At 36.3% G+C, this 15099-nt stretch overlaps 1 protein-coding gene across 1 annotated transcript in view; it reads right to left on the reverse strand.

Annotated features, from left to right (window-relative positions):
- Positions 1-15099, reverse strand: part of WEE2 (WEE2 oocyte meiosis inhibiting kinase) — a 66586-nt gene that overhangs the window by 42323 nt on the left and 9164 nt on the right. Inside the window, exon 4 of the mRNA XM_044679006.1 lies at positions 10001-10052. Coding sequence (XP_044534941.1) covers positions 10001-10052 — 52 coding nt within the window. The remainder of the gene's footprint in view (positions 1-10000; positions 10053-15099) is intronic.

Here is a 15099-nt window from a genome sequence, read left to right on the forward strand (position 1 = left end):
CAAATATGGTACTGATCCCAAAGCCAGGGAGATCAAAAACAGAGAAAGAAAACTACAGACCAATCTCCCTAATGAACATAGATGCAAAAATCATAAATAGAAGACTAGCAAAGAGACTCCAGCAAGTAATTAAGAAGATCATCCATCATGATCAGGTGGAATTTATACCAGAAATGCAAGGATGGTTCAACATTAGGAAAACCATCCACATAATTGACCATATCAACAGTCTAACAAACAAAAATCACATGATTATCTCAATAGATGCTGAAAAAGCCTTTGACAAAATACAGCATCCATTCCTATTGAAAACACTGAAAAGTATAGAAATAGAAGGACCTTTCCTAAAAATAATAAACAGTATATACCTAAAACCATCAACAAACATCATATGCAATGGGGATAAATTAGAAGCCTTCCCAATAAGATCAGGAGTAAAACAAGAATGCCCATTATCACCTCTATTATTCAACATAGTACTAGAAACACTAGCAGTAGCCATTAGAGAAGAAAAAGAAATTGAAGGTATCAAAATAGGCAAGGAGGAGACTAAGCTATCACTCTTTGCAGATGATATGATGGTATACTTAAAAAATCCTAGAGAATCAACTAAGAAGCTTGTAGAAATAATCAACAACTTTAGCAAAGTTGCAGGATACAAAATAAATGCACATAAATCATCAGCATTTCTATACATTTCCAACACATTAGAGTAGCAAGAGGTAGAAAGAGAAACACCATTTAAAATCACCCTAGACAATATAAAATACTTGGGAATCTATCTACCAAAACAAACACAGCAATTATATGAAAACAACTACAAAACACTTTCCAAACAAATAAAACTGGATCTAAACAATTGGAAAGCCATTGATTGCTCATGGGTAGGACAAGCTAACATAATAAAAATGACCATTCTACCCAAATTAATATACCTATTTGGCGCCATACCTATCAAACTAACAAAAAACTTCTTTACTGAATTAGAAAAAACTATAACAAATTTCATTTGGAATAACAAAAGATCAAGAATTTCAAGGGAAATAATGAAAAAAAATGTGAAGGAAGGGGGCCTAGTAGTACCAGATATTAAACTATACTATAAAGCAGCAGTCATCAAAACAATATGGTATTGGCTAAGAGACAGAAGGGAGGATCAGTGGAATAGACTTGGGGTAAATGACATCAGCAAGACAGTGTATGATAAACCCAAAGAGCCCAACTTTTTGGGACATGAATCCACTATTTGACAAAAACTGCTGGGAAATTTGTAAAACAATATGGGAGAGATTAGGTTTAGATCAACATCTCACAGCCTACACCAAAATAAATTCAGAATGGGTGAATGACTTGAATATAAAGAGGGAAACTATAAATAAGTTAAGTGAACACAGAATAGTATACTTGTCAGATCTCTGGGAAAGGAAAGATTTTAAAACCAAGCAAGAGTTAGAGAAAATTACAAAAAGTAAATTAAATGATTTTGATTATATTAAACTAAAAAGCTTTTGTACAAATAAAAACAATGTAGTCAAAATCAGAAGGGAAACAACAAATTGGGAAAAAATCTTCATAACAAAAAACTCTGACAGAGGTCTAATTACTCAAATATACAAGAAGTTAAAGCAATTGTATAAAAAATCAAGCCATTCCCCAATTGATAAATGGGCAAGAGACATGAATAGGCAATTTTCAGGTAAAGAAATCAAAAGTATCAATAAGCACATGAGAAAGTGTTCCAAATCTCTAATAATTAGAGAAATGCAAATCAAAACAACTCTGAGGTATCACCTCACACCTAGCAGATTGGCTAAAATGAAAGAAGGGGAGAGTAATGAATGTTGGAGGGGATGTGGCAAAATTGGGACATTAATGCATTGCTGGTGGAGTTGTGAACTGATCCAACCATTCTGGCTGGCAATTTGGAACTATGCTCAAAGGGCTATAAAAAAATTCCTGCCCTTTGATCCAGCCATACTATTGTTGGGTTTGTACCCCAAAGAGATCATAGATAAACAGACTTGTACGAAAATATTTATAGCTGCGCTTTTTGTGGTGGCAAAAAACTGGAAAAGGAGGGTATGTCCTTCAATTGGGTAATGGCTGAACAAATTGTGGTATATGCTGGTGATGGAATACTATTGTGCTCAAAGGAATAATAAACTGGAGGAATTCCATGTGAACTGGAAAGACCTCCAGGAATTGATGCAGAGTGAGAGGAGCAGAGCCAGAAGAACATTGTACACAGAGACTGATATACTGTGGTAAAATTCGAATGTAATGGACTTCTGTATCAGCAGCAATGCAATGACACAGGACAGTTCTGAAGGATTTACAGTAAAGAACACTACCCACATTCAGAGGAAGGACTGCAGGAGAGGAAACATATAAGAAAAACAACTGCTTGAATGCATGGGTTGGGGTGGACATGATTGGGGATGTAGACTTGAAACTACCACACCAATGCAACTATCAACAATTTGGAAATAGGTCTTGATCAATGACACATGATAAAACCAGTGGAAATGGGCGTCGGCATGGGTGGGTGGGGGTACGGGGGGTGAAGGGGGAAAGTAGGAGCATGAATCATGTAACCATGTTAAAAACGAATATTAATAAATGTTTAAAAAAAAGACATTCAATAAGGTTAAGTGGTACACAATCCTATGTGGGGAGATGATTCTTGTAATGCCAAAGAACTTTGTCATTATTAGGGCAATTAGAAGGAGTATAGACAATATGAGCTAAATATAATAGAAGTATATAAAAATTAAATTGGGACATAAGAAAGAGAAATGCATTGGGAAGAGGGGGAAGAGGGAAATAGAATGGGCTAAATTACTACTGCACAGAAAAGAACATTCACAGTGCAAAAGAAAATGGTGGAGGTAGGGAGGAGCATGTGATCCTTACTCTCATCAAAACTGGCTCATTAACCCGGCCTCAGCCACTTCCCAGCTGTGCGACCCTGGGCAAGTCACTTGACCCCCATTGCCCACCCTTACCAGTCTTCCACCTATGAGACAATACACCGAACTACAAGGGTTTAAAAAAAAAAAAAAAACTGGCTCATTCACAGAAAAAGATACATTCAATTAGGCATAGAAAGCAATAAAATGGGAGGGGAAGGGAACAAGGAAAGAGGACAAAGTAGGGGAGGCAAAGATCAGAAAATAAACAGTGTTAAATAGGATAGAAAGTTATATGCAGTAATCATAATGGTGAAAAAAAAATTACAAGTCTCTCTAATAAAGGCCTCATTTCTCAAATACATAGAGAAATGAGTTGAATATATAATAATAGTCATTCCCCAATTGATAAGTGGTTAAGGGATATGAACAGACAGTTCTCAAAAAAAAAAAAAAAAAAAAAGGAAAAAGCTCTCTATAGTCATGCAAAAAAAATGCTCTAAATCACCATTAGCTAGAGAAATGCAAATTAAAAGAACTCTGAAGTACTACCCCACATGTATCAGATTGGATATTATGACAGAAAAGGAAAATGAGAAAACAATGAGGGGATATGAAAAAGCTGGGACCCGAATGCATTGTTGGGAGAGTTGTGAACTGATTCAATCATTCAGGAGAGCAGTTGGGACCTATACCTAAAGGGCTATAAAACAGGACATCCCCTTTGACCCAGCAATACCATTACTAGGTTTGTATTCCAGAGAGATTTAAAAAAAAGGGGGGGGGGGGAAGGACCTATATGTACAAAAATATTTTAAAAGTAGCTCTTTTTTGGGGTGTCCAAGATTTGGAAAGTGAGGGGATACCCATCAACTGAGGAATGACTGAGTAAATTACAGTACATGATTGTAAATGAATACTATTGAACTCTAAGAAATGATAAACAAGAGAAGCTGATAAAAACCTGGAAAGACCATGAACTGAAGTAGAGTGAAATGAACAGAAACAGAAGAACATTGTATAGTGAAAGGAATACTTTATAATGAACAACTGTGAAATAATAGCTATTCTTAGCAATAAAATGATCCAAAACTATCCCAAAGGGCTCATAATTTTAAAAATGTTATCTACTTCTAGAAAAAACAACTGAGTTTGAATCCAGACCAAAGCAAACTTTTTCCACTGTCTTAATTTTTTTCTATTTGAGTTTCTTTCCACAAAAGTATAATATGGAAAAATGTTTTACATGATTGTACATGTAAAATCTATATGAGATTCCTTACCATCTCAAGATGATAAATTATCATTTTAAGAGGGTGGGGAGGAAAAGGAGGGAAGAATAGAATTAGAGACACAATATTCTTTGAAAAATGTTGAAAACTATTTTTGTATGTAATTGGGAAACTAAATTAAACTAAAATGTAATACCTTAAAAAAATATTGGGAAAATGGAATGAAGGGCAGTAATACCATTTGTTCTAAAGGGGAAATTAAGAAGTAGGACCTCTAGGAATAGAGTCAACTTTGACTTGTACCCCCTCACTTCCCAAAATCATCATCATCAATGAGTCTTGCTGGCCCATCTTCCTTACGAACTTATTCCAAAGTCTTTTGCTGTAATGGCTTACAATTCATGTCTTCCCAAATATTCTTCTCATCCCCAGCACTGACCTTCAATATGTTCTGCATATGCCAGTAAGAATTCTTTGGGTTTTTTTTAAAGCTTTACAAAAAAATATTTTGTTTTAAAGGCACAGGAATTGAGGAGCCTACAGTTGTAGTCAATTATCTCATTTGACATTTAATTTTGAGATTTGAGATTCTGTCTCTGCCAGTTCCCTCTTCTATCTGGAGGACCAGTGGCAAAGCGAGCAAAGTCCTAGACTTGTAAGTCAGTGCGACCTGAAAGTCAAATGCTGCCTCATCCCTTTACTACCCATGGTATCCATGGTGAATCACAGCCTTTTCAAGTCTCAGTCTCCTTATCTGTAACAGGAGGATAATAGCACCTGCTTTATATGTTGTAAAATGAAGATAAACTAAGAAAATAAATGCTTTGCAAACCTTTCAGTGCAATATAGAGGTGGTTGCTACTATTGTTGAGGGCAGGTGGTATAGTGGATAGAGTGCTAAGCCTGAAGTCAAGAAGACTCATATTTGAATTCCAATGTAGTTGAACTACTAGCTATGTGACCCTGGGCAAGTCATTTGACCCTGTTTATCTCAATTTCCTTGTCTGTAAAAATGAGCTGGAGAAGGAAATGACAAACCACTCCAGTATGTTTGCAAAGAAAAATCCCTATAAATTGCTATACAAGCTTAGGTTATTATTATTACCTAGCTACCCCTCAGCCTCAAGTCTTGTTTTTCATCCTGGGAAATTTCCTTGCCATACTCCTTTCTTATAATTCCATTCCTATGCCTTAGAACAGTGATGGGCAAACTTTTTAAAGAGGGGGCCAAAGGAAAGGAAACGCTCATCTGTCAGGCTGTTTCTAAGGCAACTCTTTCGAAGTTTCATTGTATTGTATCCTACTCATTGTATTCATCAGATTAGGAATAATGTCACACTGTGGATAGAACATTTCAGGGGGTCACAAGCTGTAGTTTGCCCATTACTGCCTTAGAGCCATCATGTGTATAATTTCCTCTGTCAAGAATTTCTTCTCTCTACTATGGACAAACATACAAATACATACTTTAAATGTGATGTGCTTAACCATTTGTCACAGAGCCTATGGCAGTATGTCGACATCTATGTATTCCTTCTCAAAGAAAATATTTAAAATGTATAAAATACATAATATTATAAAAGAAATCAATTATATTAAAATTTAATGATCAAAATAGTTGTGTTTTTTTTTTAATTTCATAGCTCACAGTTTAAGTTCTCTAGGTTTAAACAATGGCCAAAAAGTTCTAGGTGTTGGATTCTAATCATCTCTACTATTAACAATTTCTGTGGCTTTCAAATTGTTTAACCTTTCTGAGGCTAGAGATGATCCAAGGCAGCAAGTAGTTTTTAGTTTTCAAGTTCAACTTCAGATATCTGGTGATCTCTAGGCCTTTTTGGGGAAGAGAAGTAGCCTATGAAGTCAGGACTATTTTCATAATAACATTTGATATTATTTACCTATTAAAATATTTTTTCCTTTTCCCACTACATATATGTGAGATTAAATTTTCTTCATACACTTCAACCAAAATGGCATATCACAACAGAATGAATGCAGAAGCAAATATGAGAATATTTTATAAAACCAGGCATTAAAGAGATTTTGAAAAATACATAAAACAATGCCATTCTCACCAATTCTTCTTATTTTGGAAAGTAGTTGCTTTCATAAATATATGATGTTTTAATTTACATAGTAGGTATATTATTTCAAGTGAATTGATATTTAGAATTTTGTTTTAATTTTGGATATGATAAATATCAATGGAAATAAGCAATATAAACAAAAGCTCTTTGGAGTGGTTTTTGATTTTTAAAATTATAAAGGGATCCTAAGACTAAAAAGGTGGAGAACCAATAGTATATAGTCCTCTGTAGCTGTAACATTCTATTCTGATATTAGAAATTGATGAAATTTCCCTATGCCAAAAGTGGTTTCTTTTCACTCTTACTTTCCCACAAAGTTTAATCAAACAATAATCAATAAATATTAAGTACCAGGTACTGTGTTAAGTTTTGCACACAAGGGGAAAACTGATGAACTGTTAGCCAGCAAAACGCAATTTGATTTTTGAAGTTAAACAAACTAAACTGTAAATTCCTTGAAGTCAGAGATTATATCTTATTTAATCTTTTCACTCCAGCACAATAGCAGATATTTAAAAAAAGTTTAAAATCCAAGGAAAGATAGGAGTATATAATACAAAGGTCAATAATGGTTACATATTAAGCAAAGCCTTTCAAAAAAACCTTATTATAGAGATCGATACTCTATAACCAGAGACTAATCTGAGTGGCCAGGGTGGTCGTGGGACGCAAAGAATGAAATAGATTGGAAGCACGGCTTGTTAGCTCATTGTACTTCAAGCAATACTGAAGTAGCCACTTTATTATAAAGAAAATTAAAGATCCCCTTCCCCCAAAAGCCCAAGAAAGTTTCCCAAAGTTACAGAGAGCAAGATTTTTACTATAGTCAAAACAAAAGCCTTAGAAGCCTTCAGGCATAGACAAAAAACCTATGCTAAACTATCAACTACAGGTGTTATATCTTTAAGTGGAGCCTGAGACATCTCCCTTAGGTGGGAAAGCCCAGTCAGTTTCTCAGCCTTGATGGTATTAAACAATTTTTTGAGCCTCATTATTTTACTTTAATTCTGGGCAAAATGCCCTGCCAAGGGTTCGGCCTTGGCCGTACCAGCCATCTGTGTTCTCGGGTAAAGGGGAACAGAGTTAGCCCCCCTCCTGCTGGAGTGCTGAGAGCCCAAAGCTTTTTCAATAAGACTATAATGTATTTTGAAGGAAGGTGAGAATTATGAAAGGAATCAAAAGAGGAATCTCAGATTTTTATCTTAGATATCCCACTCCTGTCTCGTCCCGTAAATAGAGCGGAAAGATAAATACACGGCTCTGCCGGTCTGTATTGATCTTTTGAGGGGGTCCAGATAAAAATATCTACTTGAGATTCTAATTTCTCTTAATAGCTCCCGACACCTTATAGATGAGATGAAGAAGTTTATTAGATAATAGTACAATTAGATAGATTCAGAAACTAGCTCAATGACTGAGTTCAAAAAGTGGACATGAATAAGGTCAAGTAGAATAAAAGTCTTCAGCAATGGAATGCTCCAAGGAACCAGTCTGATAAAAATTTTGAACAGTATAAGGCCAATGGCTTGGATGAAGCCATAGAAGAAATGCTTAACGAGTTTGGAGATAATAATAAAGCTAACCTGGGACAGTTAACACATTGGATATTAGAATTCAGAAGAAAAAATCTCAGCTTAGAATGATGGGTCAACTATAATAAATTAGGAATATATTTTATACATGAGTTTTAAAAATCAGCTTGGCATATAGGATAGAGAAGGTATGCCTGCCTAGCTAACTGGAAAAAGATCTAAGGAAAAGAATGATCACATGCATGCTAAAATATTCATGGCAACACTTTTAGTACTAGCATAGAATTGGAAACTTAAGTAAATACTCATTGACTGGTAAATGGCTAAACAAATGGTGGAATGGAATTGTCAAATGGAATATAAAGAAGACGAAAAGAAGACGAAGAAGACATAAATGGACTGACACAAAGTGAAGTAAGAACAACTAGAAAAATACATACATGACTGCAACAATTTAAGTTGTAAACCAAAATATGTTTATTTCTATGTAACTATAATAACCAAGGAATACTCCAAAGAAGAGCTAAGAATGTATTTCTCTTCTTCCTTTGCAGATGTGGGTGGTTCTGACTATACCATACTGTATAAACTGTTGGACTTTGTATATGGATTGGTTAGTTTTGTTGAATGGCCTTTTCCCTCACTCTCCACCTTTAGTCTTCATTTTAAAAAAAGGATAACTCTACAATACACCAAAGTACAAGGGTTTAAAAAAAAAAAAAGGATAACTCTATTGAGGGTGGGAAGGATTTACAGGAAAATAAAGGTAATATAAAAAGAAATATCAGTAAAATAGAACAACAAAAATCTGGAGATATTTGTAATATACAAGTTTGACAAGTCAATGGAATAACATGGCAAGGCTTCCCCTCACCAAAGAAAAAGGAATAAACTCGATTAATGCTATTCTAGACTGTTCCAAGAAACACGGTTTCCCAGAACAAGGGAAATGAGATAATCTCACTGTGTTCTCCTCTGATCAGCCCACATCTGGAATTCTGTATTCAGCTCTAAGTGCCCTCCTTTAAAAAATATCATTGAGGTAGAGAGTTTGGATGATAATAAGGATGGTTAGAAGGCTAATGACCATATCAAAGGAAAGTCTCTTGAAGAAAGGATGTTTAGCTTAGAGGAGACTCAGTGTGAATATATAAATGCCTTCAGGTATTTAAAAGACTTTCATATGGCAGAGAGATTGGACTTTACTTGACCACAGAAGGGTGAACCAGAACTAATGACTGGAAAATGAAAGAGAAAAACTGAATTAAGTCCAAGGTACTTATTCAAACTGAGATATTCAAAAGTACAATGAGGTCCTTGGGAAGATGGTAGGATCCTTCTGGATAAAAATCTTCAAGTTTAGCTTGGATAGTCAGATTTTAGATTGGAAGTATGGGTTGGAATAAGCCTCCAAAGTCCCTTCTGATACTTAGATGTTTGATATTGAAAGCTCCTTCAAGTTGAAAGAATAAGACAAATTTAAAATACCCGTTTATTTGGTAGGGTTTCTGGGCAGTTAAATTTTATATAACTAATATAGCCAATTACTTTTTTAATTAAAAACCCTTGCTTTCCATCTTAGAATCAATACTGTGTATTGGTTCCAAGGCAGAAGAGTGGTAAGGACTAGGCAATGGGGGTTAAGTGACTTGCTCAGGGTCACAAGGAAAGGAAGTGTCTGAGGCCAGGTTTGAACCTAGGCCTGCCTGGCTCTCAATCCACTAAGCCACTCAGCTGCCCCCAAATGCCAATTACTTTTAAATTTAGCTCTAGATCACCTTTTTTCCTCTCTCCTGTTTTCTACTTTGTTTTCAAAATTCTTGAAATAGTTTCTGTGAATTGGGTTTTTCCAGTTCCTACTCTATTTAGAAATAGTGTTTTTTAAGTAAAACTACTGCCCAGAATAAAAAGGTATACTCTTCCTCCTTTTTCATTAATTTAGTTGGAATACATGTTCCTCTTTCTAAACTCCTGATTCTTTATCTCAATCAGGGCTTAATTCTCCATAATATCAGATTGGAGCAGCAACCATTAGATGAGGAAAAATACATCAGTTAATGAAGTTCTAAAAGAAATCCTAGGTTATATATAGATTATATCAATATAATAGCAAAAAGATCCTAGATTAAAACTCAAATCTAGTCACTGGGTAGTGTTACAAACAATTGGAAAAATCTCATGAAATACTCATGTTTATGTCAGAGTAAAGACACCAGGGCCTGAAAACCCACACTCACCTTGGCAGGCAGCCCTTCATCTTCCTTGTTTCCAAAGGGGCTAGATTCCTCACTAGAAAAAAAATGGATTAACATACATAAATGGAACAACATCTCCCTACTCCACTGTTAAAGTAACCACTCCTCAATATCTTTTATCAAGTGCTGAAACCCTTTGATTGAGTCACAGGATAGTGTAAACAATTTCTTGACACCTCTATTGAATCAACTAAAGGTATGAAGCAGGAAGTATCACTTGGTGATTATGGAGAATCAGTCATACTCTGGTAGAGGGGTTGGATAAGACTGCTGGCTAGATTGGAGTCTGACTTTTGATAGTCGGTCAGTCTAGTTAGGTAGAACAGCTCTAACCAAGAAAGCCCTTTGAAAGAGATTCCTAAGAGGTAGGGGAAGGAAAGAGTCTGAATTCTCTTCCCATTCTCTTGACTAAGGAAAACCTAGAGACTTTTTTCCCATTGTATTTAATTAAGTGATTTAGAATACTTTCCCATGGTTACATGATTCATGTTCTTTCCTTCCCCTCCTCCCACCCCTCTCCAGTAGCCAATGAGCTGTTCCACTGGGTTTTACATTTGTCATTGATCAAGACCTATTTCCATATGATTAATATTTGCACTAGGGTGATCATTTAGAGTCTACCATACCCAATCATATCCCCAGCAACTCATGTGATCAAGCAGTTGTTTTTCTTCTGTGTTTCTGCTTCCACAGTTCTTTCTTTGGATGTGGATAGTGTTCTTTCTCATAGATCCCTCAGAATTGTCCTGGATCATGGCATTGCTGCTAGTAGAGAAGTCCATTACATTCGATTGTGCCACAGTATATCCGTCTCTATGTATAAGGTTCTCCTAGTTCTGCTTCTTTCACTCTGCATCAATTCCTGGAGGTCATTCCAGTTCACATGGAATTACTCCAATGCTTTATTCCTTTCAGCACAATAGTATTCCTTCACCAACAGATACTACAATTTGTTCAGCCATTCCCCAAAAGGCATCCCTTCATTTTCCAATTTTTTGCCACCACAAAGATTGCGGCTATAAATATTTTTGTATACGTCTTTTTCCTTATTATCCTAGAGATTTTTTTAAGGTTCTCAGTCATAGCAGAAATAGATACATTAGTCACATTTACCACCAGCTACACTGTTTTTGAATTCTATTGAACCTCTATATCAGGTCTTCCTTCTTCAGTAAACTCACTACTAGGAAATCTTATTATCCTGCAAGACTAAATCTTCCTGGTACTCTCATCTCATCAGTACCCTCAGCCCCTCTGACTGGACCCTTTGACTGGAGGGTAGAACTAAGAACACCAGGTTCTCTATTTAAGAAGTCTCAGGACAGACTTCTCCCCATTTACCCCCAACTACACTGTTGTTGGAATTCTATCATGCTTTTTTAGACTTCCTTCTCTGCCTTCTCTTCCCTTCCACTGTGATTGCATTTGGCACAGTGCCTGGCATATAGAAAGAACTTAATATTTCTTTTTTGTTCATCCTTCATTTTCCAAAGATGACCAGTGACATCAGAAGGGTGATGTCTCAACTTGCCCTCAATTGGACTTAACCAAAGCAGAGTTTTACGAAATTGTCAGCCTTATTCCCTCTTTTAAAGTTGAAATCCAATGGCAGGGCAAAAGTCAGAATGATTAGTAATGCCCTGGCTACAGTGGATGACCTGGCATCTCTGATATCTCACCAATCTCTAAGGTGTCTATAGTGTGCTTCAGCTATCTTAATGGCTGTTGGAACAAATTGTTCTCATCCACCCATTCTGCTAAGGATGTCATCACATGCTTGGGTAGACATCCCCTCTAACTAATGGACAATTTGAAACCTGTCTGCCATGATGGTTTTGCCAGGGTATGGCTGATGATCAATGCTACAACTTCTTAGAACTATAGGTGACAGTTGAGTGAAAGTGGACACCAAAGGTAGATAAGCAGACCTGAAAAGGCTCACACCAGAAGTGCTAATCCTCCCTGCACAGCCCATATGCCTCTAGGCCAGTGATGGTAAACCTTTTAGAGACCAAGTGTCCAAACTACAACTCTCACACCACATGTAAGCCTCCCACCACCTTACCCCAGATAGGGGAGGGAGGAAGTGCTCCCATTTGGCTGCTGGGCAGAGGGTGGGTGATAAGAGAAATGTCCTCAAGCAGGTGTAAAGAGGAGGAGGGGAGCAGCCCCTCTAGCACATGTGCCATAGGTCAGCCAACACAGCCCTGGGCACTTTATAAATGTTTAAATATGTTTAAATAAACATTTATTAATTAGCAAGAGGATAAGTAGCCTTAAGACTCTACAAGAATACTGACTTTCTGAGCTCAATAGAGAATTATATTCATCTAAGGTCAACTTCATGGGGACTACATGAAAGGAAAAGATGGACTTCTTTAACCATAAACTGTGAGTTACCTCTTTGCCACTTGGGGATGTTTTGTACCAACTATTATTAAACCACCTTATTAAATAGCCCCAACCAAAAGCTAAATACGGTAGTACCTTGACACACAAATTTAATTAATTCAATGACCAAGTTCATAACTCAATTTGCTCCAGTGTCAAATCCTCAACATTTCCTTAATCTCACTTGTACTGATTACCTCATCCACCCACAGAAGGAAGCTCATGATTGCAATATCCGCTAGTGACTGAACCGCAAAAAATCCCAATCCTGACTGCTTCTATTTCAAATTGCTGGTGACTTAAGGTGCTCATGTATCAAGGTACCACTCTTAACTCCAGCTGGTTGTGAATCGATGAGAAGCACACTAGATAGGAACTAGATAGGAATGCTATCAGAAATCAATCCCAACCCCTCAGGGTTACTCCCAGAAGAGAGAAGTAATCCTCTGGGAGGACTTTGACAGAGGACAATGCTATACACTCCCTAATTCTCACCATAGTGATAGTAAAAGACCCGGATAACCATTTAAGAAAAGCCATTTATAATTTGGGAGAAGAATTAGATTATCACCTTTTGAGGTCTTTCTCAGTTTAAATTTTAAAATAAGTAGGTTAACATGGATTCAATATATGAAGTTTCTTATAAGACAAGTTCAGCCTAAGATAATCCAGTTTAATGGCAACAAAAGTCTGCTTTCTTAATTAGAAAAAAATGTTTCTAGAGCTCTAACAGCCTAGGGACTTCCTGCCATCTGGTAATTTTCTATTTAACTAGTTGCTCTTGTTAAATACTACATTCTCTTGGGCTGCCATGCTGCTGAAGGACTATGAATGTCATTGCTCCATAAATTTTAGCACCTGGGGGTAAACCTACCCACCCTAACTTTCTCTCAGAAAATTTTGATGGTAAAACCTTCTCAAGGTTAATTTTTACTGCCTAGGAAACGGATGTGAAGAAAAGCAGACAACTGGAAGACCTAAAATATCAATGCCTTGATCATTTCTGAGTGAAACACAGTGCATTCACGTTTGAGCAAAATCTAGGGTGGGGATGTGTATTCAGTAGAACCTATTTCTTTTTTTTCAAGGTCCATATGTTAATATTGGCCATAAAAACCCACCACCTTGATTGTCAGCAGTTTACATTAGGTGTCATTTCCGCCATTCACTGGTATACTTCTAGACAAGGGCTACATCTCAAAGAGAAGCTACCACTATAATAACTGGCAACAGAAGGTGGCTAATGATGTACATCTGCAGAAATTCTATTTACTGAAGATCCTGGTGATATCCTGAAAGGCTCACTGAACAGCACAATAGACCTAGCCATAAAGGAAGTAAAAGCCAATTTGCAATGTTAGCATAAGGAGTGTCCCCTCACACAACAGATTCTTTCAGTAGGCTTCCCCTCCCCAAATTAAACAACAAAAATAAAAACAAGCTTTAAAACAGTGAAGCTGTCCTGAAATACATAGTTAAGAGATTTCTACCTCCCCAAACTATTTTGTAGGACAGTTCAATTCAGTTCCTTTCTACTTAACCACAGACACTTCCAAGCTTTTCCTTACAGCCCTCATAGATTTAATCAAATTGGAGCCAAGACAACAACATGCCCATATAGTGAGCGTAAGGTACTACGTCTACCCCCCAAACTCGACTGCATTTAGAAGAGGATCCAATTCTACCAACCATCATCCTTAAAAACAGTCACCAAGCATTTATGAAGCGGCTATCTTTCAGGTAGTGGGAATATAAAGAATCCAGCAATCCATGGTGCCCTAAAGGAATTTACATCCCATCAGGGAGACATATACATATAACTTACATCATATTTATACATGTATATACATACATGCAAAATAGGCACAAGGATTATCATTTCTTTGTTCAATACCAAATACCTCTGTGCTTCCACTACAAAGGTTTGAGCCAAAATTGTCAAAGTTTCATATGTAGACGGGAACACATATAGATTTTTTATTTAGAGTAAAACTGAAATCTCAATTTTACTTCTTGTAAATCTACTCTCCCTCAAAAGTCAGAAGAGTTAATTATTATTAAATTTTAAAAAAAATTTAGCTGTTCTTTAAAAAAAAAAAAAAAAAAAGCCCTTACCTTCCATCTTAGATTCAATACTGTATGGTGGTTCCTAGTCAGAAAGAGGAGCAGTAAAGACTAGGCATTGGGAATTAAATGACATGTCCAGCGTCACACAGCAGTTTAGCCATTCTTTTTATAGAAACCAAGAATTGACAACTTAAAGCAGTATCTTCCCACCGGGGTATGACTAAACAAATTTTTGTATATGAATTCAATTGAATATTATGTCATAAATTATGAAATAGTTACAATGGAAACTAGGATGAGTGAAGTGAGCAGAACTTTTACATTAAAAACATTAGAGAAAACCAACTGAAAGATTTTAGAACTCTGTCCAATGCAATGACAAGCCACAAATTAAAAAATAAGACTGGACTTAAAATGTGCCCTCCCCTCAGAGAAGTGATGAACTTAACTGCAGAAAGATGTCCATTTTTTAGGCAAGACAAATTGAGGAATTTGTTTTGCTAGACTATGCATAATAATTATTCAGGTGCCATTTTTCAATTGTTCTGTGGAGGGAGGGAAGCAGCGAGAGGGAGAGAATATAAATGTACACAAAATAAATTAAAAGAGGGGGGAAAAAAACA

This window comes from Gracilinanus agilis, chromosome 5, assembly GCF_016433145.1.
Source record: "Gracilinanus agilis isolate LMUSP501 chromosome 5, AgileGrace, whole genome shotgun sequence".
NCBI lineage: Eukaryota > Metazoa > Chordata > Mammalia > Didelphimorphia > Didelphidae > Gracilinanus > Gracilinanus agilis.